Below are 26,182 nucleotides of genomic sequence, written 5' to 3' on the forward strand. Positions count from 1 at the left end.
AATAATATTGTTCAAGAATGTGTGTTCTCTTTATATAGACTTTTTTTCCTTTTTTTTAAATGGAAATTCTTTTCGTTTTGCACCTTTTATCTTTTCACAAAATGAAAATAATTTCAAATCAGTTTTTGTTTTTTTGTTGAATCGCTATTGTTCCTTTTTCTTCTCTCAAATAATCAATATTTTTCATGAAAATATCAAAATCAGAATTCAGTACAAATATAATTCTAAAAAAAGTGGATTCAAGAAAAAAAAAACTTTAATTTTTGGTGAATCTTTTAAATTTTGAAGAAATTTTGAATTGAATCCACTTTTTTATTATGCAAGTTTATTACTGGTTTGATTCACGTTGAGGCAAATCAAGTTCCAATTTTAAACTCGCATACCAAACAAAAACCCTAGAAAATTTGTTTCATAGAAGTATGTTGGATAGTACTTACAATTTTTACATTTACACTTTTTGATTAACGTTTCGTCTTTTATGTCATCGTGACAGGCTTTACAGTAAAACCAAGCGCTGAAATAATGCAAAATAACAAAAATAATTTGTGTTGAAGTATTTTCGTACTTGCAAATTGAATGAAAAATTTACCGTTTTACTTCATCGGCACTTTGAGCTATGAAAAATCCTTGTGTGTTCGCTTGTATCTTAGCACCACGTGGATTTATGGAAATTTTGCTATCGGCACCTTCTTCCGTACCTTTAATCTCAATGGCCAATAAAAGTAGCTTTAATTTCGTAAAGCATAATCTGATCGAGAACGTAGGTAATGCGAAATAACAAAATACAAACGATTAGAATACATGAATTTACACAATTGCTTTTGGGTAAGTTGAGAATTCTATCTAAAAAAACACACAAAAGAAAACAATACAAATTTTTAGACACCACAGTGTCTAAATTTCAGATTTATACAGTATAATTTCATCTAAAATGAATAGTTCAACCAATGCTTCACTGTATAAATCCAAAATGTTGACTCTACAGTATCAAAAAATGTCTATCATTTTCTTTGCGTGAATCGTATTGGAATGTGTCTGCAAACAATTTTAAAGCAAATGAACTGTGTGAATATGTATCTTAAATGGATCGAAAGCAATAAAAAAAGGGGATACATTGAGCAAAACCAAAAAGAAAACATAAACAAAACAACAATGAAAGAACATGGAAACAAAGCGAGAAAAAAGATAACTGTAACTATGTGTACAAGAAAATTTAAATAAAACGAAAGATAGAGATCACTTTGTGAACTGTAATTAATGAGCAAGTCAATGTCGTAACTAGTTGTTCCTATTACAGTTTTGTTTTGTTGCACATATATATAAATTAAGCGAATAGAATGTACAAAATCATGTGGTTCAATTGTTTTTTTTTTTTATTAATTTTTATTAAAGCTGCATTAAAAACGTAGATAAAAAGGAAATAGTATGTGAATCAAGGGAAAATAACCTGATGAATAATGAAAATAGCAATTACTGGTTAATTCATCTGATTAATTCATATGTGTGGCTGGGAACAATAAAACTTGATTTAACTTCAATTTAAAGCTTTTGTTTTTGTTTGGGTAATTTGCCAATTTATTTGGTTTTTTTTTTTTTTTAATATATGTACCAAATTGAATAATTTGTTTGTCATTTATTTATTCTGTTTTACTTAAATTGCAGTGCATGCTTCGTATAATGTAGATTAAGGTCAATTCCGATCAAACGAAAGACATCTCATGCAAAATCGATTTGCAATGCAAATAAAATATTCAACAAAGGCATTATTAATAATATATAAATGTGTCAAGTATGATATACTTTAGGCTGTGATAATGAATTAATTGTAATTTCAACAAATGTGTGTCTTCTAATATGTTCAGTTCAATTAATATATGTACCAGAAGTAATATCATCACAATTATGTACACAAATACACAACGATTTAGGAAATGCGATAAAGGTATTGTTCATTTTTTTAAAGCAACAATTTGAGATGATTTCTTGAAAATGGACAGTGATACATATCCTTTAAATTTTGCCTTTACTCTAGTTCAATGACACCTAACGTTCTGTACTTATAATATTCTTTTTTTTTAAGCCAGTGCATCGAAATTAGTAGAGACATTCGTATCTCATACAAATGACAATAGTTGAGAGATTCAGCGCTATTTTTGATTTTATTCATTCTGTTTATTGAGAGAAAGTGGATTGGTATGTGTGTCTTACGTTAGGGGACAATATGTGCTGACACACACAAGATTACTGGTTAAAAGAAATTCGGAACATTTTAGACATTGAATTTTATTTTCACACATAAAAAATAAACAAAGCGTCTATATATGCAAAGAACACAACGAATTAGTAAAAGCATGTTAATATATAAAAAGCTTAAGCTTTGGTGTGCTGACATTCAAAAGCTTTCAGTCACTTCTATTTGGTATCGTTTGAGAAAAAAAAAACCTTTAACAAAAATATTTCCTGTTTTAAATAGTAACAGAGAAAAAGAGACTTAGAATGGCAAATTGCACCAAAATTGAATTGGATTCATAAAAACAAAGATCATCTAACTATTGAATGAAATTTGAAAAACCTTAAAAAATGAGTGAAACGGGCATTCGCTTTGAAAAAAAAAAAAAATATGTTCGATGTCTGCTACTTTGATTTGATGACAGAAAATGTATGCGTTTTTTTCTCAATATGGAAAAATACTTCAATTGGTAATTAAAGTTCGTTCATGTTTGCATTTATGGCAACGTGATTATAAAGTCGAATAAAATATAAATATGTTTTCATTGAAAAAATTGGATATATATTCGGAAAGACAAAAAAATGCAGTTCAAATGTCAAAATAGTTTGCTTGTTCTGTAATAGTTGTTGTTGTTGGTTTTTAGTTGTTTGTTTCAGTTTTTATTTTTCAAAAAAAAAAGAGATAGAAACAAAATAAAACGAAAAATCAAATTATACAAAATACTAGTACAGTTAGTGGGTTTGTGTTTTGAGAGTGTGTGTGTTTGTGTGACTAAAGGTTCTTACTCGCTGGCTTGCGGGAAAGTCATGCCAGTAAATGAAGGTGATAAGGTTTCAGTGTACATCTCACATCCTGTACCCTGTAGATAATCGTTTTGCCATGCCTGCGTATCTGGCGACTGTAAAATAATAACCAAATACCAAACAAATTTTTTTTGGTTTAGGCCCGATATACTTTTACTGAATAGTTTGATAATTGTTTAAATCTTCGTTTTTTGTTTTTGGAAAAATGCTATGAATTTTACACTTTGGCTGTGCAATTTTTTTCTTCCAAATAAATCAATCAATTTTATTTTCATTTCAATTATGTTATAAATATTGTCATTTATAACAAACTAATTACGCAGACGCGTCATTGAATCATCCAGTTTAACAGCATCAAAAACTCAAAACCCATGTCTATCTGATTAATTTACTAACGATTCGAATATCAAACGTCCATTCTTATGACTTAAATACGAATGTTGTGGAAATATCATTATCAGTTTTGGGAAATATGTTAGTATGAAAAAAAAAACTTTCATCCAAAAGGTGCTCCAATAGGTTGCCTCTGTTGATTGCCACATATTTTGGCTAATAAAAAAATTATTTCTAAAAAATGCGTAAAATTCTAGTAGAACTATTCTACCGAAAACAAAAGGAAAAAAAAAAACAACTGAAATTAAAACGTCTCGCTGTTGATTAAAAACATTCCCTATTCACTTAGAAAATTGACATTGAAATGGCTAAAGATATTTTAAAATTTTATTTTTTTTATTTAAATAAATTTTTTAAAAAAAAAAAAAAAAAAAAAAAAAAAAACAAAACATTGCGGCAGCAAAGTAAATAATAAATGTTTTATTTGCGGTTAATTTTCTCATTGGGTTTGTTTTACATTCGTGTCTGTTTCACTTCCCATTTGCCTTTTTTTAACAAAGAAAATTATTCACGCAAATATTTGATTCGGTGAGATTGATTCTCATTTGCAATTGTATGCATCATCCATTGACAAAAATCGAACTAAAACTTATGGTGCACTTTTTATTTATGTTCTGATATTTTGAAAATGCACAACACCAAACAACAAACATAATGAAAGAAATAAAAATGATTTATATAAAATGACATTGATAAACTACGAATACACATTTGTTTAAATTGTATCGAATTCCACTTATACAATTGCAATTGTTTATTTTAATTGGGTCTGTTTCGAGGACGATGCGCACACAAATTCATCGATAGTTTAAGAATAGTTTGTAAAGTGGGCAGAGTATAGTAGAACGGGATCAGTATTGAACCCGGTGTAATTGCGGACCCAAGATATCGTTAAAAGGAAACCCATTTTTAAAACCATTTTAGATGTGCCATATTTCGAAGAAGTCGGTTAATTACTGAAAAAGCTATGGAATGAGCCTTTTGAGTCATAAATTTGATCCACCTGGCCTGTAGTTAGAATGTATAGTTTTTTTTTTGTTTACATAGAACAAGTGGTGATTGGTGCTATAGTGATCAAGATATTTCATTTGCACATCCATTACGTGGGGCTGTAGTTTTTCTAATGAAATTTGAAATTGCTTGCAAGGGTACATTAAAATCATAGACGCGCCCACGTTCTCTCTCACAGAGATAAATCAAAGTAGGATTAACTATATTAACTACGGACGCTTTTTTTCCTAATTAAATGATAAATGAATTTCTGTAATTTTTTGTTTTGTATTGCTGTTGTGTACACAGAGAAACTGATGGCAATAGAAAAAGATAGAATATGGATACCAAAATCAAACAATTTGATGACAATTAAAATCGTTATTGGAAAATGAAAACAAAGCAACAAATATATATCACAGCAATTAATCATAATCATAATCGAAAGATAAAAACTAGATGTCACACATTTTTCGTTTCGTTCTGTCGGAAGTGCATTTTGCATAGTTGTTTCCCATTCGCATTACAAGTTTTATATTTATACAAATACAACAAAGAACAGTGATTTTAACATCAAAAACAAACACACGCACAAACTGTTTGCAGAGTTCAAATAGTTATTTGAAAGAGCAGCGGATATCTTAACATTTACAAATAATGAAAAAGTATGTGTGTGTATGTGTGTGTGTATGTGAGCTCGCCCTCGAATACTTGTGCACGAATATACTCAATTCAACTACGTGAAGCTAGACATTTTATTCTGGCTCAATGTGCGGATAGAATAGAGAGAGAGAGAAAGAGAGATAGATAGAGAGCGCTCAAAAATATGTGAATAGATTTTTCATTTTGGATAGCATGAGTATTCGATTCATTATTCGATGCGAGCACACCAAAATGTACAATACATTGTCGATCTGCATTAAGTCAAAGACGGATAATAGAATCGAAATATAAACCGGCTATGTGTTGCGAATGTATTTGACGCTGTTCAAGTGAAAAATTAATTTAAAACTTCCCCAGGGATTCGTGGTATCATCACAATTATATTATACGCTTACATTTAATGCAAATCATTTGATACACATCATCTAACTTGTGTGTTTGTTTGTGAAAGTTTTTTTTTTGTCTATTACTTTCAAAATAAATTTAGCTTTTTGTATTGTTCGTGAATGTATTTTTTTGTTCATTTTTTTTTTTTGGTTCAAAATGTGGTTGCGTATATGCTGATTCATCCGCAAATGAAAAGAACAATGCGTTGGATATTTCACTTGTGGAAACTTACTCAGTGGCTTGCGCGAATGGCATGCCAATAAAGGACGGACTTAACGTTTCCGTATACATTTCCATGCCGGAGCCGCGCAGATACTCATTTGTCCACATTTGCATGTCCGGTGACTAAATATTATAATTAATACAATAGTTTGATATTTCGGTTGTGGAACAGAACGTGATTTTTTTGGTGTTTATTTTCAATTTTGCTACTCAAAATGGCGGACATTTGAATAAAACAGAAAACTAATAATTTTGTTGTTGTTTGTTCTTTTTTTTTTGTCGCATTCGATTAATTTTGTTGATGCTGCTTCCCATGCGAATGAAAATAGCATCCCGCCGCTAAATCACATCACTCATTTAGATACATTGCACATGGATTTGAATAGAAAGTCCAGCCGAGTTATTGATGACCTTATCATTGCTTTTTAATACGTATCAACAAAAAATTCACTTTCTCCGCATTCATTCACACTTAATCGCTTGAACTTTTTATCGAAATTCATGTGCATCGCATAAATATTTACTAAACAAGAGAAAAAAGTACTAAGATAATCTAAAAATTAAATGTTAATGTCAAACGATGTAATTTAATAAACTAGATAAACTAACTGCATTACCAAATGAGAGTTTTTTTTTTGTCACTTTTGCACATATTATTCCTCACGACGAAAAACAAAAACGAATTATTCCATCAACGTTATTACTTTATGCCTTTAATTATTATTTCAATTGAAAAAAAGTATTGATTTCTCTTTGATTTTATTTCGACTAGATCAATATTGTCGGTTTGTTGTTTGAATAAAATGTTGGTTAATTTATTTTTAAACGTATGGAAAAACTGAATGGATGACTTACAGTTTTGAATGATCTCATTGCAAATAAGTTGGCCATCATGGTTGAAAAACCAGGTGCTAGGCAACTTTGTGCGATGAAGCCCAATTTCAGTTCAGCCAAGCATATCACATCGTCTCCTTGCTTCCAATCCCACGATGGGATATTTAATAAATAAGCCTGCAAATGCAAGTTAAAATAACACACATTGCTTGTAGATAACGGTAACATACCGTTGATTTTAGATCGAATGATCGTACCTTATTATGATATTGCATCAATTGAATGATAACTCGAATGTCATCGCTGTAATTTTTTATCGAAATAACTCGCATAATATTGGCAGCATCTTCAGCATCCGGATCTTGACAATATTTATTGGCTAAAACTAAACAGGCATCAGCTTCGTGTACCTAATCATTTATTCGAAAATTGAAATAGAAAAGAAAATACCGATCAATTCGACTCTGCGCATTTTCCAGAAGCCACAACAAAAGCTCAATAAACAATTGTTTAAATTCATTGAATACATCTTTTTAACACTCTATTTTTTTCATTTTTCGTGATCACTTTTATTTCGGCATGCTCAAACCGTACATTGTGCAAATCTGTACACAGATCAAGAAAAAAATTAGTATATGAGTGTAAAAAGATGCCCAACAACAAAAGCTATAATGTTTAATGCATTTTTTTTAATAGTTAAAAACATTTTCGAATTTGATCTCATGTTTTAATGATGAACTTTTTCTTGATTTCTTCCAGTATCATGTGTGTTTACAATTGTCAAAACAAAAATATAGAGACAATAAAATGAAGTAGTCATAACATGTGTTGAGAAGATGCTAAAAGCTAAGTTAACGGAATTAAAATGCATGTGAACATTGGAACCATGATATTTATCACAGACTTTTGATTAATCTAAATGAAATTCTTTCTATAACAATTTTCGTATTCACTGAATGTAGCTTATTGCCATTCATTTCACATACAGTCGTTTCCAGTAGCCGAAATTGAACAATCACATTCGCATAAAAATGATATCAAATTAATACTAATAATTTATCAAACTACATAGCATTCAATCATTTTAAAGATATGAGATAAACATGCACTTTTGTGTTCATTAGCTTTTGGTATATACAGTTGGTGAACATCGATTCTAAACGAAAAATTATTCAGCTATTTTAATTTGATTTATTGTCGACTATGCAGCATCTATGTACATGAATCTTTTGCGTCCGTTTTTTTCTTCTTTCATATGAAGAAAAGAGATTAACGGTATTGGATTTTTTTTGGGTTAGGTAGTTACGAAAGAGAGACAAACATCGATTATGTTGAATTTTATTTATGTATTCGAAAAAGTAGATTTCATTGGAATTTTGTGCCACCCTTTGGAATTTGGAATATTGGTCTCTTTTCGCATTTATGAATAAATAAATGAAAAAAAAAAAATGAAAATGCTTTCTGTATTTAAATGCTATAGGTATCAAAAAAGTTGGCGATTGCTATTAAGTTAAGCGAAGATAAATATAGGAAAGAAACAGAATGAAATTGGAGGAATTCCTACGAAAGAAGACTATTCGCAGATAAGAAATATGACTTTGACGGGCTTACCAAAAATCGGTGTACATTTTTCTTATTTTTTTCTTATACATTTGCTTATTACATCTATTTTCTATAGCACTCATCTGGAGGCAGGTACTTCAACTTATAAATAAAATAATAATGATAATCACATAAAAAAGGGTTGATTTATCACATCTAAATCGTGCTTGAGAATTGTGGTGGCTATGCCAAAGAAAACATTTCACAGATATTTTCAGGTGACACTAAACGGAATCGGTACACAACCGAATTGGTTTTGCTTGGTTTATTATTTTTTTTGTTTGTTTACATGTTGGACTTCCACTATATTCACTAGAGTTGAAAGGGATCCGCACAGAAAACAGCGGTGAACGAATTGAATTTTTCAAAAATGCAAGTGTGATGGTTTGTTAGTTATTCATTTTCATACTTATTGAGTTTTTAAATAAACAAACAAATGATGAATACAACAATCCGCAGACTGGCTCTTTTTTTATTGTTTTATTCATTAGAATACCACAAAATGTCCATAAGCATAACTAAATTATACACACAAACGCACACAACAAAAGACAGTTGTTGAACAAAACATAACAAATGATACATGAATTAAAAGTAATTCAACTGAAAACAAATTTAAGCGATTCAAAAATGAAACCATTATAGTCGTAATATTAATTTATTAATGAAATAAAAATGCACAGCTAGGGTGTTTATCATATTTACAATTTTAAATAAAAATGGTATTTATCGATTTAAAGTAGAAAAAATTCAATGTCAATTGGTGGCATTCAAACGGCACATCGATCGAGACTTTCCGAAGCAAAAAATAAATTTGAATATGAAACTCTCTTTTGATGTGAATATTTTTTGGTTAAAAGTGTCTCTTCTTTTGAGTTTTATTCTGTTCTGTTCGAAGATTTTGTGTCTAAGGTGTAATCATACAAGAAAAACTAGTAACAAAACGCGGCTCTCGGTGTGGACAAGGATGACAAATCTGTCGAGTCCGAACGATAAAGTAGTTTTCTATTAATAAGTAATTGAAATATAAAAGTAACGCTGTATGAATATGCCATTAATTGACATTAAATATTTACAATGACAAAATCCATTTTTTTAATTTGCAAATACGGGAAACACCCTATAATGTAAAGATAAACATTGTCAAACAAGTCAAACAATTTTGAACATTTATCTTTAAAGAGACTTTATGTATATCCCATACAATTGACTTATTTTCGATCAGCTGCAAATCATCTGTCTGAATATATTGGCTATTCATATGAGACTCCAATAGAAAATTTGTGTCTTCACACTGAAAATGTAATTGTATGGTTTTTCTTTTTCAAGTAAAGTGAGGCACACAAAAATGTGAAGACTCATATCCAAAAAAACACAAGTAATTACTTTCATGTGGAGATATAAATCGTCTGAATGATTCTCATATATCAAATTTAAAGATTTGCTCAAAATTTTAATGTTATTTTAATCTAAATTACTTTCCATTGACTGTTTTAAAACAAAAGAAGAGCCACATACACACATTGATTAATATCTAAACGGAAACAAAAATTAACAAATTGAACTGAAAATACTATGGATAAAAGAACACACAAACAATTCATAAGTTACAAACATCATTTCAAATGGAACAAAAAAATAACCAAAGAAAAACGTTATTTGGGTGCCACAAAAATTGCAGATTTTTATTGAAAATCTCTTGAATTTTATCAAGTTGTTTTTTTTTTGTTGTTGTATAAAAACTGGAATACGTAAATAATACAAAAAAAATCCTAGCATTTCGATAAAATTAGCATGTTCTTTTTGCTGTGTAAATTTCATTTTCAGGTTATTGTTTTATTAAATTGTGTGTTACACAATCTTTGGATTCAAAACAAAAAAATTTGAAAATATGACAAACATACGTTTGATTAGCTTTATTTGGTTTGTACAATTAAAAAAAAAAAGAACATCAATAGCACCATTTTATATAAAAATGGCTTTACCTTAACGCGTTGCAGATCGATGGGATTCATAATAGTTCCTTGGAAAAACTCCACCGTTGTAAAATGACGTTTAAATAGCCCTTCTAATTCCAAGTCAGGAGGTTTACTGATTTTGTTTACAACAGAATTGTATCGAATGGATTTTTTTTTTTTTATGTTGGGACATTTTGTTTTTTTATCGACCATTTTAATTTTGTGTCGATCGTTTGCAATTGTTTTTGTTGCGAGAATTGTGTTTTAATTTATCGAATGAATGATCGGTTTTGAATTATGGAGAAAATTTTGTTTTGCATTTGTTTGTTTCAATTGAGTCGCGATGAGCAGAACAGTTGAGTGTGTGTAAATATTTGTGTGATTTTATATTTTTAAAATATAAAAAAGAAGAAAAATAAGTGCGAAAAATAAATAAAATATTAAATAATGTGATATTTTTTGGTAGTTGTTGTATGCTGTAAATCGATTAGATCATAAATTAAAGGGAATTTCTTGTGAATAAGGAGGAATATTGCTTTTGGCTTTTTTTTGTAGGCGGGAACACTTATCAACTAAACATTTCTGTTGCTGAATTAATACAATTTTTGTTCATCCCTAATGAATCAAAAGAATCAAATCGCTGCAAATAAATCCATTCCAAGAAGTGCGTATTTTGTATATCGATGGTTCAACAGCTGTGTCTTACTTTAGAAAAAAGATTGGTGTCAATAGTTTGGTTTTTTCTTTCTTTTAAATGAACAATGGATGAGATGGTAATTTTTAAAATAAAATCATTAAGTCATAAAAACCCGATTGAAAATAGGTGATAAAAGATAGTGCTTTGAAGACAAATGGTATCTTGCATCATTTTCTTACATGCGTTCAAAAAACTATTTTATTTAAAAAAAAAAACTGGTTTTTCTTTTGTTTGGCTGAGTTCAGGTGGAGATGATTTGAACTGTACAAAACTGATTTTTTTGTTGTTCAAAAAGGCGTTTTTTTTAAATAAACCAAATCCACTATGTACAATAATGTGGCAATCTGGCTATTTAGTTATCAATCTCAACTGAAGATCGTCAAGATAAATTTGTTTATAAACTGAGTTGAAACTAATGAAGCGGTTAAATAAAATGTTATCGCCATAATATTCTAAATTACATATTCCGAAAAATGTAAGAAAAATTAAAACGATCTAAATATTATCCTTCCTAAAACAAAAAACACGACACTATTGAAAATAGTAATTATAATTGTAAAATGTAATTATTGTAACAAATAGATAATGAAGAAGAAAATCAAATCACATAAACATATTTTACGGATAAATATATAAAGTATATATATATAGTTTTTGTTGATTTTTTGTAATAAACAATTCTACCCTAAACTAATTTATGGAACAAAAAGTCAACGAAATTATATTGAGGAAATGCTGAAACAATGATTTGGCTGCGACCGCATTTCTCAATCTTTTTAAGTTATCAGTGTTGTTCGCGACCGCAGAGTATCAAGAAAATTTCAAATTTAAACTTCGAGTTGTAACGGTAAAACGGCTTCGATTTTCGATATATTCATCGGTTGAGCGCACAAATTGATTGCACAGACATGATTCGAGAGCAAAACTTCAATTTAATATTAACAGTGTCAGTATTTCCCTAATATATATTATGTTGCAAATATTGATATAAAAATACGAAAATGGCAAGAGCTCGAAAGATTGACACACGAGAATAGTTAAATCAATATTTCATTCAAATAATATACAACATAGAGAGCGAGCGTTCGTGAGCAATCAAATATAAATATCGTTGTTACTAACAGTAATATGCATAATGGTCGAATGCGATGTGAGATAGATTTATGGATTGAATGGCCAAGAACTGAATCGTTTTAAAAACAAAAGTTGATTTGGTCGAAAGCAATAGAACTGTATTATCAATTTGAATCGGAAATGGAAAAACCAAAATTAAAAATAAAAGAAAAATAAACAGAGAAGAATATATGCAAATTGGGAAAATCGAATAAGTTGCTTGAAAATTGCGCACAGTTTGAAATATTCGAACGCATTAAATAAAAGTAGTGTAATGTGAAAAGTTGAAATGATTGTGATATAAAGTTAAAAGTTGAATATATAGAAAAATATTGGTTGTCTCTGGTCTGGTCTGGGTTGTATTTTTTTTTGTTATTGTTTGTATGGTGGTAGTTGTTGTAGTTTACTTCGTTCAAACCAATTATGTACTGAAGATTATTTTGTTTGTTTATATAATGTTGTTGTGTGTTGAGCGAATATGTTTTTGTTTTTTGACATATAGAGAAAGAGAGATCGTTTTGAGTTGGTTGATTTTAAATACCTTGACTCGTTCCAAATCGACTGCATTCATCATTGTTCCCTGAAAAAACTCCACTGTCGTGTAATGACGCTTCAATAGACCTTCTAGTTCCAGATCAGGCTCCTTGCTACAGTTGCGCGATGTATGATTCATTTTACGGTGTTATTTATCAAGATGAATATGTCATATATGCGATTTGTTTCGCATATCGTTTTACGTAAAACGTCGATCGTATTTTGTTTTATAACTCAGGTGTGCAAATTTTTTTTTCGTTTTGAATTGGAGGGATTCATTTGTTTGATTCATTTATTGAAAATGTAGACATTTATTGTTCTAACTCATGAAATTATTTTAAAATATCTACCAGCCTAAGGGAATATGGTTTTGGAAGGGATAGTGGACCAGGAGGATGGGATGCTTTGGGTAGGTTACTTCATTGCTATTAAAAATTGAGCTATTTTTCTTTGGTAGAATTTTCGTTTCAAACAGTAAACTTGGAAGAATTTAATTTATCTCAATTTTTTTTATTGACATGACAATAACAACGAAAAAGAGCTCAAAATCATCTAACAAATGATAGTGTCTATTCATTTACCACGTATGTTTATGAAAGGCATTTCGTAAAGAATCTTACCGATGTAAAAATACAACTTCAACGTCAACATCTTCACGATCCTCGTGCAAAAAATCCTTGAGAAAATGTGACACCGACTCGTAGGTTATGTGACCGCATACGACAATATGTCTACGAACGTTGGTTGATGGTCCAATTTGGTTTTAGTTTGTGCGCACATTGAATGTGTGTGTGTGATTTTGTTTTCAAACATGTGAAAGCACACATTGGAAAAAACATTGATACGCACACAATGCATGACGACGATATATCGGGTGGGTTGATTGGTTTTTTTTGTTGTTGTTGCGAGTAAAAGAGAATTATTTTTATTAGAATTTCAAAATGGAAATATTTGAAATGGTTTTACTTAAAAACTAATATGTGCAAAAATGTATGAAATTCTCCAAAATTTTCATAACGATGCAATTCCTCAATTAAATTGGCATACAAGCATAATTTTAATGAAAAAAAAAAGTTTAGTTTGAATTCTGGAAAATTTCATGCATTTTCACTGTTCGCTGCTTTTCGTTTCGATTTTATATTGAAATTTATATGCGGCATGACAAAATCAAACATTTATAGATTTGTTTATCTGGTCAATTGAATAATAGCGACTACTTGAGTTTCATTTGAATTTTTTTTTGTTTGGGTTCAAATTCGTGTGAAATGTGTGTATGTGTTCAAATTCGTGTATGTGTTCTAAAAATTGGATGTCGTTCGGTTATTTCAAACATAAAGTTGACAAAAAAATGTTTTTTTTTTTATTAAATAAAAAGTGGAAAATAAATCGTGTGTATTGTTGTTATTATTGGGGTGTATTAATTTGGCTTTTCATTTTGGAAAAAAAATGGAAAATGATTTTTTGAATGTTTTTTTTTCGATTGTTTTTTTTTTTCAAACATTTTTTTTTTCGATTGTTGTTAGTTTGTTTTATGAAACTAATCGAGAAACAAAAAGAAATCTTTCAAAAAATGCATACAATATCATTCGCTTGAGTTAAAAAACACTATTTCTTTTTATAAAGCTCATTAATACAGCTCTATTCGTTTCATAATAAAGAATATCTAATCCAAAAATTGAGATTTAAAAAGAGTGAATATGTGACAGGCATACAATAGTAAAACTACTAATGCATACAGAGCTGTACTGAATAAATCAATAGTGGAAAGTGAACAACTACAGTAATCAATCAACAATTACAAGAGATAATTTAAAACAAAAATTATCAAGCTAATTTCTAAAAGATACAAATGGTGTGCGAAAAATTGCAGACATTTCTTTGTGTGGAACGGGACATTTCCAATTTGATGCGCATGTGATTAGTACCATTTTGTGTGTTATTTTATTTTCCCATTTATATCCTTGTTGAGAGAAATGCGAGCAAAATTCCATTTTTTTAAATTATTTTTTAATTTAGGTGTTCTAGAATTGACTAATTTGGAAATGTGAAATGCGTGCGTTCCTAGGTGGTGCTGCGGCGGCTGCTATTCAATTCTGGTTACTTAGCCATTTGATTGCATATTATGAAGCGTTTCAAGCCTTCGAAAAATATTCACAATTCCTTTTTTGACACAAATTCTCATCATTGCTTGTTTTTTTTAAACTCCCGCGGGTTTGTTTCTCTTTCTTTTAATAGCCGATTTATGGTTCCAATTTAAAAAAATATATATATCTGATTCAAACTATGTGAATAAAGTTTCTTTAATATTCAAACAAATAAAGTGCATTTTGTAGAATCGTTGTTAAAACAAATGCTTGAAAAGAAGTTTTTTTTGTATGTGTGTGTGTTTTGGTTTTGAAAATGAAATGAAACAGGAACGGAACCATAAATGTAAATGAATGAGTTAAATAGATAGAAAAAATATTTGAGAGACAACTCACTATATACTTTGTGGATAATCGTCATTACATTTATTTAAATCAACTCATTTTAATTTCACATCATTCAAAATATAACCCACACATTTATTTTTTTTAATTCAATTTCTTTCTCTCATTCTCTCACTTTGGACAAAATCACCTGTAAAATTGCAACCATATAAAATATTCAGCATATCAGACATGTCGAAATGTATTCGGTTTTGTAGTTGTTGTTTTTCATCATATTTAATGTTTGTAGTGTTTTTTTTTTTAAATTAAATGAAAATATGATTTGATGGTATGTGTAGATATTATACATTTTTCAAAGTAAGAATAGTTTGGTTTGTATAATAAACGGTGATCGTCAGGAATATATGTATGTGTGTTAAGTTTTGATGAAAATTTCCGGTCGAAATTCGAATTTTTTTTTAATGGAAATTAAATGGTTCAAACATAAAAGAGTACCGAACGAAATGTGAATTATATTTGGAATTGTGATATAGACCAAAAGGATAAACATTTGACGGATATGCAACGGTTGACGGTATTTGCCGGAGCTTCATTTCTATTTTAGTTAAACAAAAATGTACGTGTGATTAAAGCATATGATGAGAACAAAAGGTATGCGATTCATTCAAATTTTTATGTCGTTTGTATTTTGCTTTCTAAGTAGCAATTGTACTTCAAATATACACATGTGTTTTTTTAAATTTCATTGATTAACTATATACGGGATCAATTAGTGTAAATATTTGCACTAAATATCTTCGCTAAATCGTGGGATTTTTGTGGTAGCAATCAACTACGATTAAATGCCTTGCCACGCATTAACTAATCAAATATAAAAACACATATATTTCCTAATTTTCATCCTACGATATTGAGTTTTTGGTTATGATTTTTTTCTCGCTCAACAAAATGTCGACTGTTATTTAAATATAAACATCTAATTGGTTTCATTAGATAGTTACTATAAATATATTATATACATAACAAATGAACTAATAGACAGAAATACACAACAATTTGTTCGGTTGAAATGTTTGAGATGTGCTATTCGCATTGTTGCATCGAAAACAAGACAACATAAATCATTTATTACATGAGATTCAACTAATACGTCAGACAGAAAATGGATACACTTGGAAATAAAATGGAAAATACAACTATGATCAATTTTACTTTTTCATGTTCTTTCTTTTTCGTTGTGTTTCGTGTCACACATTCAATTTGAAATCTTTCTAAAAAAAAAATTGGTACAAGAATAAAAAATAAATAAAATATGTGCGTTCATTTGTCCCACATGAAATCATTCCATATTTCAAAAATGTCTTCATTTTGATCATTATTTTATTAACCCTTGTTTTAGTATAGTCAAAATATAGTGGAATAATATCTTTTTTTTTTTGTCAAAAATCACCGTACGCATCACTTATTGAAAACAAAAATCGTTCTCGTTTATACAAGACTCGTTCCGACATAATTAACTAGTATATTCTGACAATAATAAATAGTACAGAATTAAATTTAGTTTCAGTGCAATAAATCTATATTATTATATATAAAACCCATTTGGTGAGTACCAAATAAAATTTAAACCAAAGAAATTATGATGTTGAGTCAACAAATATTATATATGTGAGAGAAATAGAGAGAGATATTACAATATACAATGCAAATCAAACTAATAGAGTCAGAGTAAAATTGAAAATATTGCAAACATTTCTTGTGGTTATTAATTTCAAAACATCTCAGACCATCTGAAATGATGTTAAAATTGATTCAGTAGAGAAAGGAAATGTTTAAACTTTTTCCGAAGAAATCAACAAGCTCAAAGCTAGGCTCGAAGTGGTCGTGAATGGAAAACATTCAAAAAATGTAGAACATGTGGTTGAAGACATGGTTTTTTTTTCATTTCGCAAGAAATTGACCATGTTTTCTATCGTACATTGAACAACTTTCCACCGCAGGCTTATATTTTTGTAGACACATTTTTTTAATGTCATTATAACCAGTATTTCCAAATGGTTCATGGCATACATGGGCACGGAAAAAATGTAAGGGGGCACCCCCTGTGCCCATGTATGGTTCATGGGACAGAACCAATGCTGTAATTTAATGAGCATAAGGTGGGTATTTCATTTGATTCGATTTGGGTTTCTCTGTAAGTGTTTGCATATGCGTGAGGTGCGATTGGAATAATTAGAAAAATAAATGGATGTCCAAATGACAATCTATTTATCGTCTTTTACATTGTTGAAGTAAAATCAATAAAATAGGAATGTATGAAATGCCCATATGGCTGAAATTAGCATTTCTTTATCGATTTGGCCGGTTTTTGTTTAGGTATGAAATGTTGTTTACAAGAAACGATCCTTTATCCGGTTTTATTTATGCCTTTATCCGGAAATGTGGGGTGTGCTTTATTAAATACGTGCTCCTTTTTATTACACTTTGAAACGGAATCCATTTTTTTTTTTTTTGCATTTCATGTTTCGTTCAATAACGTATCGGATACAAATGCATCAAATAGATAGAGATCTTGTGCAAAAAAAAAGAAAAAAATCCAAATTAAATCAATTTCAATGGTTGTTGAATCTGGCAGAAAAATTGACAAACAAATAACGATGACAACGACTTTAAACATTATTTGACAAATGTGACAAAGTTCGATGAATGACCACTAATCTTTTGGGGACGAAAAACGTCATGTTGCTCATTATGAAAAAAATTATCAAAGAATGAATAGAGAAAAAAGAAGATATAAAATAACTCAAAAGCTGGTGATTTAAACTCGAGCACTCACCAGCTTTCGAATTGTATTGTGTATTTTTTTTTCTCACCAAAATTGAATTTTTATTTTATTTTTAAATGTACTGTGACATCATTTTCATATCTGATTGTGTATTGGATCATATGTTTGTCTTCGTGATGTTCATATTGATTTTACATTATTCGATATGATGAAGTTGGTTATCTAAATTTAATGAACAACACTAGAAATTAAGCGATCGAAAGCCAAATGTGTAAAATGCATATATAAGAAATGTTTGTTTTGTTAATTATCCATGATTTGAGTTAGGAATGACGACGATACACTGTCATTTTAAGTGAAATTATGCATCTGCATCTGTGTATGTCATCGTAGTGTTACTACTTGCCATATACACTGCAAAACAGAGTGTCACTGTTAGCAGATGTACATAAATTGATTTTTCATCATGCTTTCACTTTACAAACATGCACAAAACGTACATATGCAAATGCACATATAAATTCGAACGCTTGAGAATATATTTCGAACTGTATTTGAGTGCAAACGAGAAAAAATGTCGAACGCTTAATTTTCCTTGTACTCAAATAATGTTCTGAATGTTATTCTGAAGCGTTCATTTGATCGATCGTTTAATATGGTTGTCATTTGATTTGAACAGTGTGCGCACACATTCAGTGGTGCTGTTTTGTTTGATTTATATTGATTCAAAGTCGATTCGCTATTTTGACAATTGGTAGTGTTACAACAATCCAATATAAGCAAGATGAACCAAATCAAAGAGTACTCAATTGAAATTTACAAATGTTATGTGTAAACATTCGTAATTTTTCAATACGGAATCAGGCCAATCAGTGTGAGAGTGTGAATGAGAATAAGTCGTGACACTCATTCAGGTCGTTAAATTTCGTTTGCTGATGTTTATTTTTCCCTTTGATAACGCATCTTATGACGACGCATTCATTAAATGGATTCGAATTAGACGCGCGTACAAAAGAATTGATGCAAATAGTCAGATAAACAACATATAAAAGAATACATATATGCAAACATGAAGTAAATATAGATTATACAACGTGCATTATATTGTATCGATCAACTGAACATTTTTCAATCAAACTTATGTATGATTATGTTCTATGGATCAATATAATAGTATACACCTTATATATCACATGTTAAATAAGCAGCATGAAGAGGGATATGTAAATACACGAATGTCAAACAAAAGGATATTTTATGCTGAATAAAAACATTTTATAGTCCGAAATGAAAGACACACATTTTGGGTGCTTTTTTCATTTCAAATAGTATGAAATGTCAATATTTGGCAAATCAAAATTATATTTAATACTTTGATCTACTTAGATGTAGTATAATATGGAATGCATAATAATGATTAAAAGGAAATTTTTAATTCAAAGAAAAATTAGGAATTTCAAGATATATGAGGGTTTATGGAACCATGAAATATATTATATTCGTTACATGAAATGTCATCGATTTTTTTTTTTTTTGTTATTGGCTTGGAAGGCAAATGGTACATACGAATAAAAATAGTCAATATAGGCGCTTTAATCACTTTGCATAACATTCAGATGAGTCGGAGATGGTCGGAGATATCCCATTTTAATTTAAAATGATTGCATATTTAAATTTCAGATAAATGATTTATATATAATTTGCAAAACAATTAAATCGATGTAATACACATTATTGGAAGAAAAATGTACAAAGTATAAGACATATGCAATAGATTTTCCACGTTCCGGTAAACACGAAATAGATAAAGTTAGTATTAGAAATCGTATGAAATCAAACGAATTGAGCAAAGGATACCGAAAAATTATGTCAAAAAGCGTGCAATAACAATATTTCGGAAAGGGTTTATTTTTATTCAATTAATATTTGATATATGCATTACGAAAAAAAAAGTCACATAAAATTCGTTTTTGCGATTAATGCGATTTAAATATATAATATCCATATATTTAATGCAAACTGGCTCCATACCAAATATTTTTAATTTCTTTACTTGTATTTACGTCTACAAAATAAATATTCTCCATTCGTTTGGTGTGCCGGTTGAAAACATAGGAGTTGGACGCCATCCAATTTAGATTTCAATTTATTGACTTTAGATTCTCGTTTGATTTTCATTTTTATTCACATTTAATATGAACTCTGGTGGTGTCGAATCCAAATGTTTGGCCGAAATTGGCCATAAAATGACAAGAAACGAAGACGACGATGCAGATCATATGAGAGATTTGTCTGGAATTTATTTCTCACTTGCAATATATAGATTTTATGTAAAACATTTCTAATCGCATCGAAATTGTCGAAGATTTTACAGAGTACAGTGTAGTTTGTTATTTAATTTATTTTATTTCGTTGTGATATTACGGAAAAAAAATGAGAATTGAGTCAGGCTAAACATACACATTGACATCAAGATACACAGTATAGTACGTCATATAGAATTCATAGACAATTTTATCGCCTTCCAAACCAGCCAACGATACTTCCTTATAAAAAAATAAGTTGGAAGCAAAAATAGAAATTTCACATGCGTTGGGGCAATGTTTTCAATTTTCATTAAGTTGTGAAAAAATGAAAGCTTTTCCAGTATCCTATCGTTTGTTTGTTTAGAAAGCGTCAAAATCATCTCTGTACACTTTGGCAACGTTGTTTGTTGAGATTTTTTTTGTTTTAAATTGAAAGTATCCACTACTTTTGCGTATGTCGAACGGAATGAAGTCAGGACGATGTATTTTTTCTTTTGAATCGTTCACACATTCATTTCACATATGACAAAAGCGACGGAACTTTTTGAAACTAAAGATAGAAAGCACGACATAAATTAAACGAATTTTGGCAATTAAATGGATTGTACAATATATAGATTAGAGATATTGAGGTAGGCGGAAAAAAACATAACACAAAATAGTAAACATCCAATTTGGTGTACAAAAATCAATTCGCATGACACAAAAACCAAAATCTCGAGAGAAAGAAAAAAATTATTGAATGAACCAAAACTCAAAATAACGGAATGTTTACAAACACACTTAAATCAATGTGATTCACAAACAAGGAATGCTTCTTTACAGAACATCAACTATTCGGTTTTTATTTTGTATTGCTTCATTTTTTTGCTCTATATTATATGTTTTATTCTTTTCGCTTTCTTCGACCATTATTGCCAGTTTGATTTTAATTGTTGTTGTTGTTGTTGTTGGGACTTTACTGTAGCTTTTTTTATGTTTTTTTTTTTTGTTGAAGAGGTGTATGTATGGTGAAGAAATTTGAACCGAATGAAATGTATGCAAAGCAGTCTCAATTTGTTTTTCGTGTATTACATTTGTGCGTGTATTTGGGGATGTTGTTTATGTATATTTTGATGCACAAAAGTCAATATCGAAATTTTCATACGTTTGAACGACATTCGCGTGATAATAACACGTTTTTGTTGGTTTGATTTTGGCAATGAAATTCGAATGAAAAAAAGAAAGGTCCTTGGCGTGACCTATTGGACAATTATGTTTTTCGGAGCTTATTAACATTATGCGAACGATGATTCCACATAATGGTCAACATAAAACTTGTGTGAAAATCGAAATACTGACTTTTGCGCAAAATATATGTGATAAGCCAAGGAAATGATGGATTTGTTATTTATGTATTTGATGTTTTGTTGTTTTTGAGGAAAATTATGAAATGAACGACCAAACCAAAAACAAAATAAATAAATAAATAATAATGACTATTATAGTATGAGGTTGAACGCATGATGTGTTTTTAAAAAAATAAAATGGGCATTTGTTGATGTTATTTTGATGTATTTTTTTAAATATAAAATTAATTAATTGGATTGGTTTTTGTTGGATTTGTTTTTTTTTTGCTTGTTTTAATTTTTGGCTTTGCTCTCACCTTCGACCTTTTTCGTTCTTCAATGTTCCCCCATATTTGGGTCTAGTTCCAATCAAGTCTATTATCTCTGGTATACAACTTGCGAATATTGCCTGAGACACACACACAAGAGCAACACATTAACAGGATGAGGAGATAACGATTAATTTTTAATTAAATAAATTAAAGGATAATTTGGTTTTAGTAATAATTTGTCATCAATTAATTGGAATTTTGTACGATTGTTGTTGTTTGTTGGTTGTTTTTGCTAATTAAAATTAAATAAACACAAACTTAACGAAAACAGAGGAGAAACATTAAATTCAAATGCAGAACCAATGCAGAAATTATCAATCACGAATAAAAAATGATAATTCTATTTTGTTCGTTTTTTTTTTACAGTTAAAAATGATCAATTTTAAATGAAGATTTTTTTGGTAACTGTTTTAAAATAATAATTAAGATAATTTGTTAAGAACATTGTTCATTCAAAGGATCGATAAGTGCGTTATATGTTGATAAAAGTTTAGCAAAAGCAATGTCTACATTTTTCACATGTCGATTGTGTTTTTAGTTGTCGAATTGTTTTTAACCTACAAAAAATGTTATTCATTGAACATTCAATTATTATACATTTTCATTTATAGAAATGAAAAAAAAAAACAAAAATGTGTATGTGAGAGAGAATAAATTGAATTGGATATGGAAGATTTTTTTGGTTTGATTCTTATGCGTGTAGTAGCAGTAGCATTTGTTGTTGTTGTTGATGATGGTTTCTTTTGTTGATTTTTCAATTTTGTTTTAAATATATGGTTGATTTATAATGATTAATTTTTTGTTATGTTAATTGAGGATTGTTGATTCTGAGGTCTACACGATCATTTTATTACAAGATAATTTCGTCTGCATTGTGCTCATCGACGGCTGACGGCTGTAAATCGTATCACTTAATTGCTATATTTATTGTTCATTTTGTTGTTGTTATCGTCCTATTTTAGCACCGGCTTTTTTTGTTGATTCACTATCATGTTAATCATATAACTAAGCATTTTCATTAAACGTCCATTCATATTTCATGCCTAAATGACTCATTGAATTGGTCATATTGTGTGTGTGTATGTTTGTTTGTTTTATATTTCATTTAAATAAATAGCATATCTATAAACTAATGCACATTACGAAAAATGGTTAATATTTTATGCTCATTTCAATAATAACATTTGCTGCAAATATTTCAGTTAAACTGTTATATAATTCGGGATGATAAATAACAGACGTAATTTTACTTAATTTAACCCCTTCTTATTTCATATTCATCAAACCGAGTGGCTTACGGCTCTTTTTTCTCTTTCAAATTCCTTTTTGTACATATGACGTAAGCATTCTTATATTTTATTTTATTTCAATACATTATTTACATGAATTAAAATGTTGTACCTTTGTTGCGCAACTATTTGTATGTATATATAAATTCCCAATAAACAGAGAAGTTGCTACAAAAATCTCATCAAAATAGAACATATAATATCCGACCAAAAAATGGGGGGTTGGGGGGTGAAACAGGGGTGAAAATCATTCGGATTTTATCGAGAGAAAGAGAGAGAGAGCGAGAAAAAACGAGAGAAAAAATAGCAATAAATTGAAACATAAAAACAAAAGAAGAATAGAGAAGAACTAAGAGATGAAATAAAATATAATATAAAAAAATCGCATTATGAGACATTACATAATGTTTTGTAGCGAGGTCACGCGTGCGTTCGCTTCCATCTGAATAATTGACGCTGCATTTTCCAGATTCTCACTCATTCATGTTCATTTTTCTCAATCACTTTTTTATTGGGTCACAATTACACCGAATCTATCGCAATAAATATTATTGGCAACTGCACAATATCGCTATGTGTGTGTTTTTGTGTGATATAATAAATAATGATGCGGTCATACACGGTATATATATATATAAACACACAATACGCACTGACTCAACTCATTCGAACTTTCTCTCTTGATTTTACTATCGTATATTACTTCCTCTCATACATACAAAATTCACTCTATTTGCACTTAGTAGATGCACTCTGGTTCCGGTAGCATTTTACACATACATTGCTCGGATACGCAATATGAAATGAATGGAAAAAAAACGCGAATAATTTTATGAATTTCATTGAATACCGTGCATTTATTTGCGAAAAAAAGGATTTTCATAAAAAAAAAATCTCGCACATTTACTGTGAAACGCATTTATTTTTTTAATTTTAACCCATCAAAATTGTTTAAGGCGTCGATTTCTTGGGACACTTGTGCTACTCAAAATTCACTTTCATCTTATTTCAAAGTACTATTGTTGTGAGAAAAAAGAGAGACAGAGAGAAAGATAGATTGAAAAAAATTGCATCGTAAAGTATTCGGCAATTTTTTTCTTAAATAATGTTGCATTGCATAGTGTTGATGGATAAATTTCTGTGCAGAGCACACTTTTTGAACAATTTCTTATAACAGATCAAGTTGCTGCTATTTTTATAATTGTTTTTCATATCACTAATTATAATAAACTCTACATATACGCGCAATAAATCCTTACGATTCTATATATTTACAATCCAGTGAGTACAATGTACAATTTTCATGATTTTTTTTTTGTTGTTGTTGTTGGTTATTGCTGTTTATTATTGTATTGGGTAAATGCGAAACGATTTTAAAGAAAATTACTTAGTTGTTATGGAAGTAAAAAGAAGAGAGAATAAAACGCAAAAATTAACACGGAGAGACAAATGATTATTGATTAAATGGCTGTATGTCCAATAGAAGAAATAAAGTTATAATAAAAATGTAAATTATTGATTCTAAGATGCGTGGCTGCGGCATTCAGGCTGTGCAAGCAATGATTCAAATATTAAATGTACAATATATAATATATATGTGTATAAAACTCACTACATTCCGGTCAAAATGTATATAAGAGCATTATTTATTAGTTTAGCTACATTTTAGCAGTTTTAAATTGATGAAGTAGTGGAAAAAAGGTATGTGTATGTGTGTGTGTGAGAGATAAATAGGTAGACAAAAAGACGATTTTAATTGGGATAGAAAATAGTTGGCGAAAAAAGATTTATGTGACGGACGACATGTGATAATGAATGAACAAACAAAAAGTTTTTCATCTTGTCTTTGAGTGTGTTCATCGGTGTTCATGTATAAAAGTTATATGTGCAATGTAAAATCGTAAGCAAATCATAAAGAAAAAACGAAAGAAAAAAAAATATTCGTTCTCATTTATTAGATTTTTGTTTTTGTTTCTAAACTGCCAATTAATTTAGCAAAGTTTGTGCTCTAATCGTTTTCGAAGGTGTTTTCATTATGATTTTTAGAATCGGATTACAATTTGTTAATGTGATCTAATTTAATGTAAAACAAAAACTATACAAAATCGCTTTAGCGTATTCCCATCACTAAAAACTGGAAAGGATACGCCTCGATCTGCGTATAACTAATAGTCACCACATCTAATTTTTTTTTGCTTTATTCACAACAAATTTTGACATATACATGTAATAAAAATCTCTGCAAAGCAGAACTATAGATTCAGTTTTCTAATTACAATCTAAAAATTGCCTCAAAACAATAATATGATGGTGTCTATGTGTGTTTCTCTTTATTTGGACTAGAAAATTATACGAAGCATTGAACAAAATTGCTGTATTTTTATTTATTGCTTTTAAAATTGAAATTCGAATTAAAGAAAGTAAATAAATGTCTGTTTATATTTAAGAAGTTAATTAATACGGACAAAAAAAAAGTCAGTGCAATTATTAAATATAATATGAATGCCAGAGAATAATAATTGTTGAACAATTATTTGAGCATAAGCAAAGAAGTTGGCGTTTGAATTCATCGCATGCAAAAACATCGAACTAAAAATGGTACGCACAAAAGAAATTACATTATTTCGTTACACCATTAGCGTTTGGCACTGGTAAATTTTACAATAAATTTTACAGTTTCTTTTACATTTACCATTTTAAGTGGGACGTTTTTTCGCCATTGCTACCACTCAAAATGAAGTTTTGTGTTTATTCTCAAGCATTCATTTATGTTTAAATGTTTGTTTTGTTTTCATTTCATTTGGTTTGGTTTGATTTTGATTTGTTGGATTCTTTTTTCAACCGAACACAAGTATGTATGCGAGTAATGAAATTGTGACGGGCAGGAAAAGGAAAAGAAGGAGTTACGTTTCAAAAAAGTAATGCAAACAAAATAGATTAAGTGTACAATAATATATTCAAGGCTAACCGTACTAATAATATGTTTGATTATTAAATTTACTTTCTTTCTTTTTTAAGAAAAAAAAAACCAACACGATTAAAAGTAACAAAAATGAAAATTATGAATGCTTTATATCGAACAATCGATGGCTTTGATTTACAAGCAAGTTCGAATGATTTGTGGGAACGAAAGACATTAAAAATTCGTGTCAATTCGAATTTGATGTGAAAATGTTAGTTTTCTTTTATTTTCATCGAATCTATTTTTATTTTTTGGTTTGCGGCATATTCCATTTTCTGTATTGGAATCGCACGGTGTCTGAATGTGATGATGTTGATGGATGATG

The 26,182-nt window shown here is 29.4% G+C and overlaps 1 protein-coding gene across 50 annotated transcripts in view; it reads right to left on the reverse strand.

Annotated features, from left to right (window-relative positions):
• LOC116337640 (calcium-activated potassium channel slowpoke) overlaps positions 1–26,182 on the reverse strand; it is a 62,959-nt gene that overhangs the window by 15,757 nt on the left and 21,020 nt on the right. For 18 of the 50 annotated variants that reach the window (XM_031762338.1, XM_031762334.1, XM_031762364.1 and 15 more), the window contains exons 8-15: positions 21,592–21,683; positions 13,047–13,157; positions 10,110–10,215; positions 6,780–6,932; positions 6,544–6,699; positions 3,016–3,128; positions 590–748; positions 438–514 (exon numbers count right to left, since the gene is read on the reverse strand). In XM_031762338.1, the coding sequence (XP_031618198.1) occupies positions 438–514; positions 590–748; positions 3,016–3,128; positions 6,544–6,699; positions 6,780–6,932; positions 10,110–10,215; positions 13,047–13,157; positions 21,592–21,683 (967 nt within the window). Of the gene's footprint in view, positions 1–437; positions 515–589; positions 749–3,015; positions 3,129–5,698; positions 5,812–6,543; positions 6,700–6,779; positions 6,933–10,109; positions 10,216–12,433; positions 12,540–13,046; positions 13,158–21,591; positions 21,684–26,182 lie in introns of all 50 variants that reach the window. The other 32 variants (XM_031762384.1, XM_031762372.1, XM_031762378.1 and 29 more) reach the window with 7 other exon arrangements.

This window comes from Contarinia nasturtii, unplaced genomic scaffold, assembly GCF_009176525.2.
Source record: "Contarinia nasturtii isolate CC-2019 unplaced genomic scaffold, AAFC_CNas_1.1 Cnas_scaffold_285, whole genome shotgun sequence".
Classification (NCBI taxonomy): Eukaryota; Metazoa; Arthropoda; class Insecta; order Diptera; family Cecidomyiidae; genus Contarinia; species Contarinia nasturtii.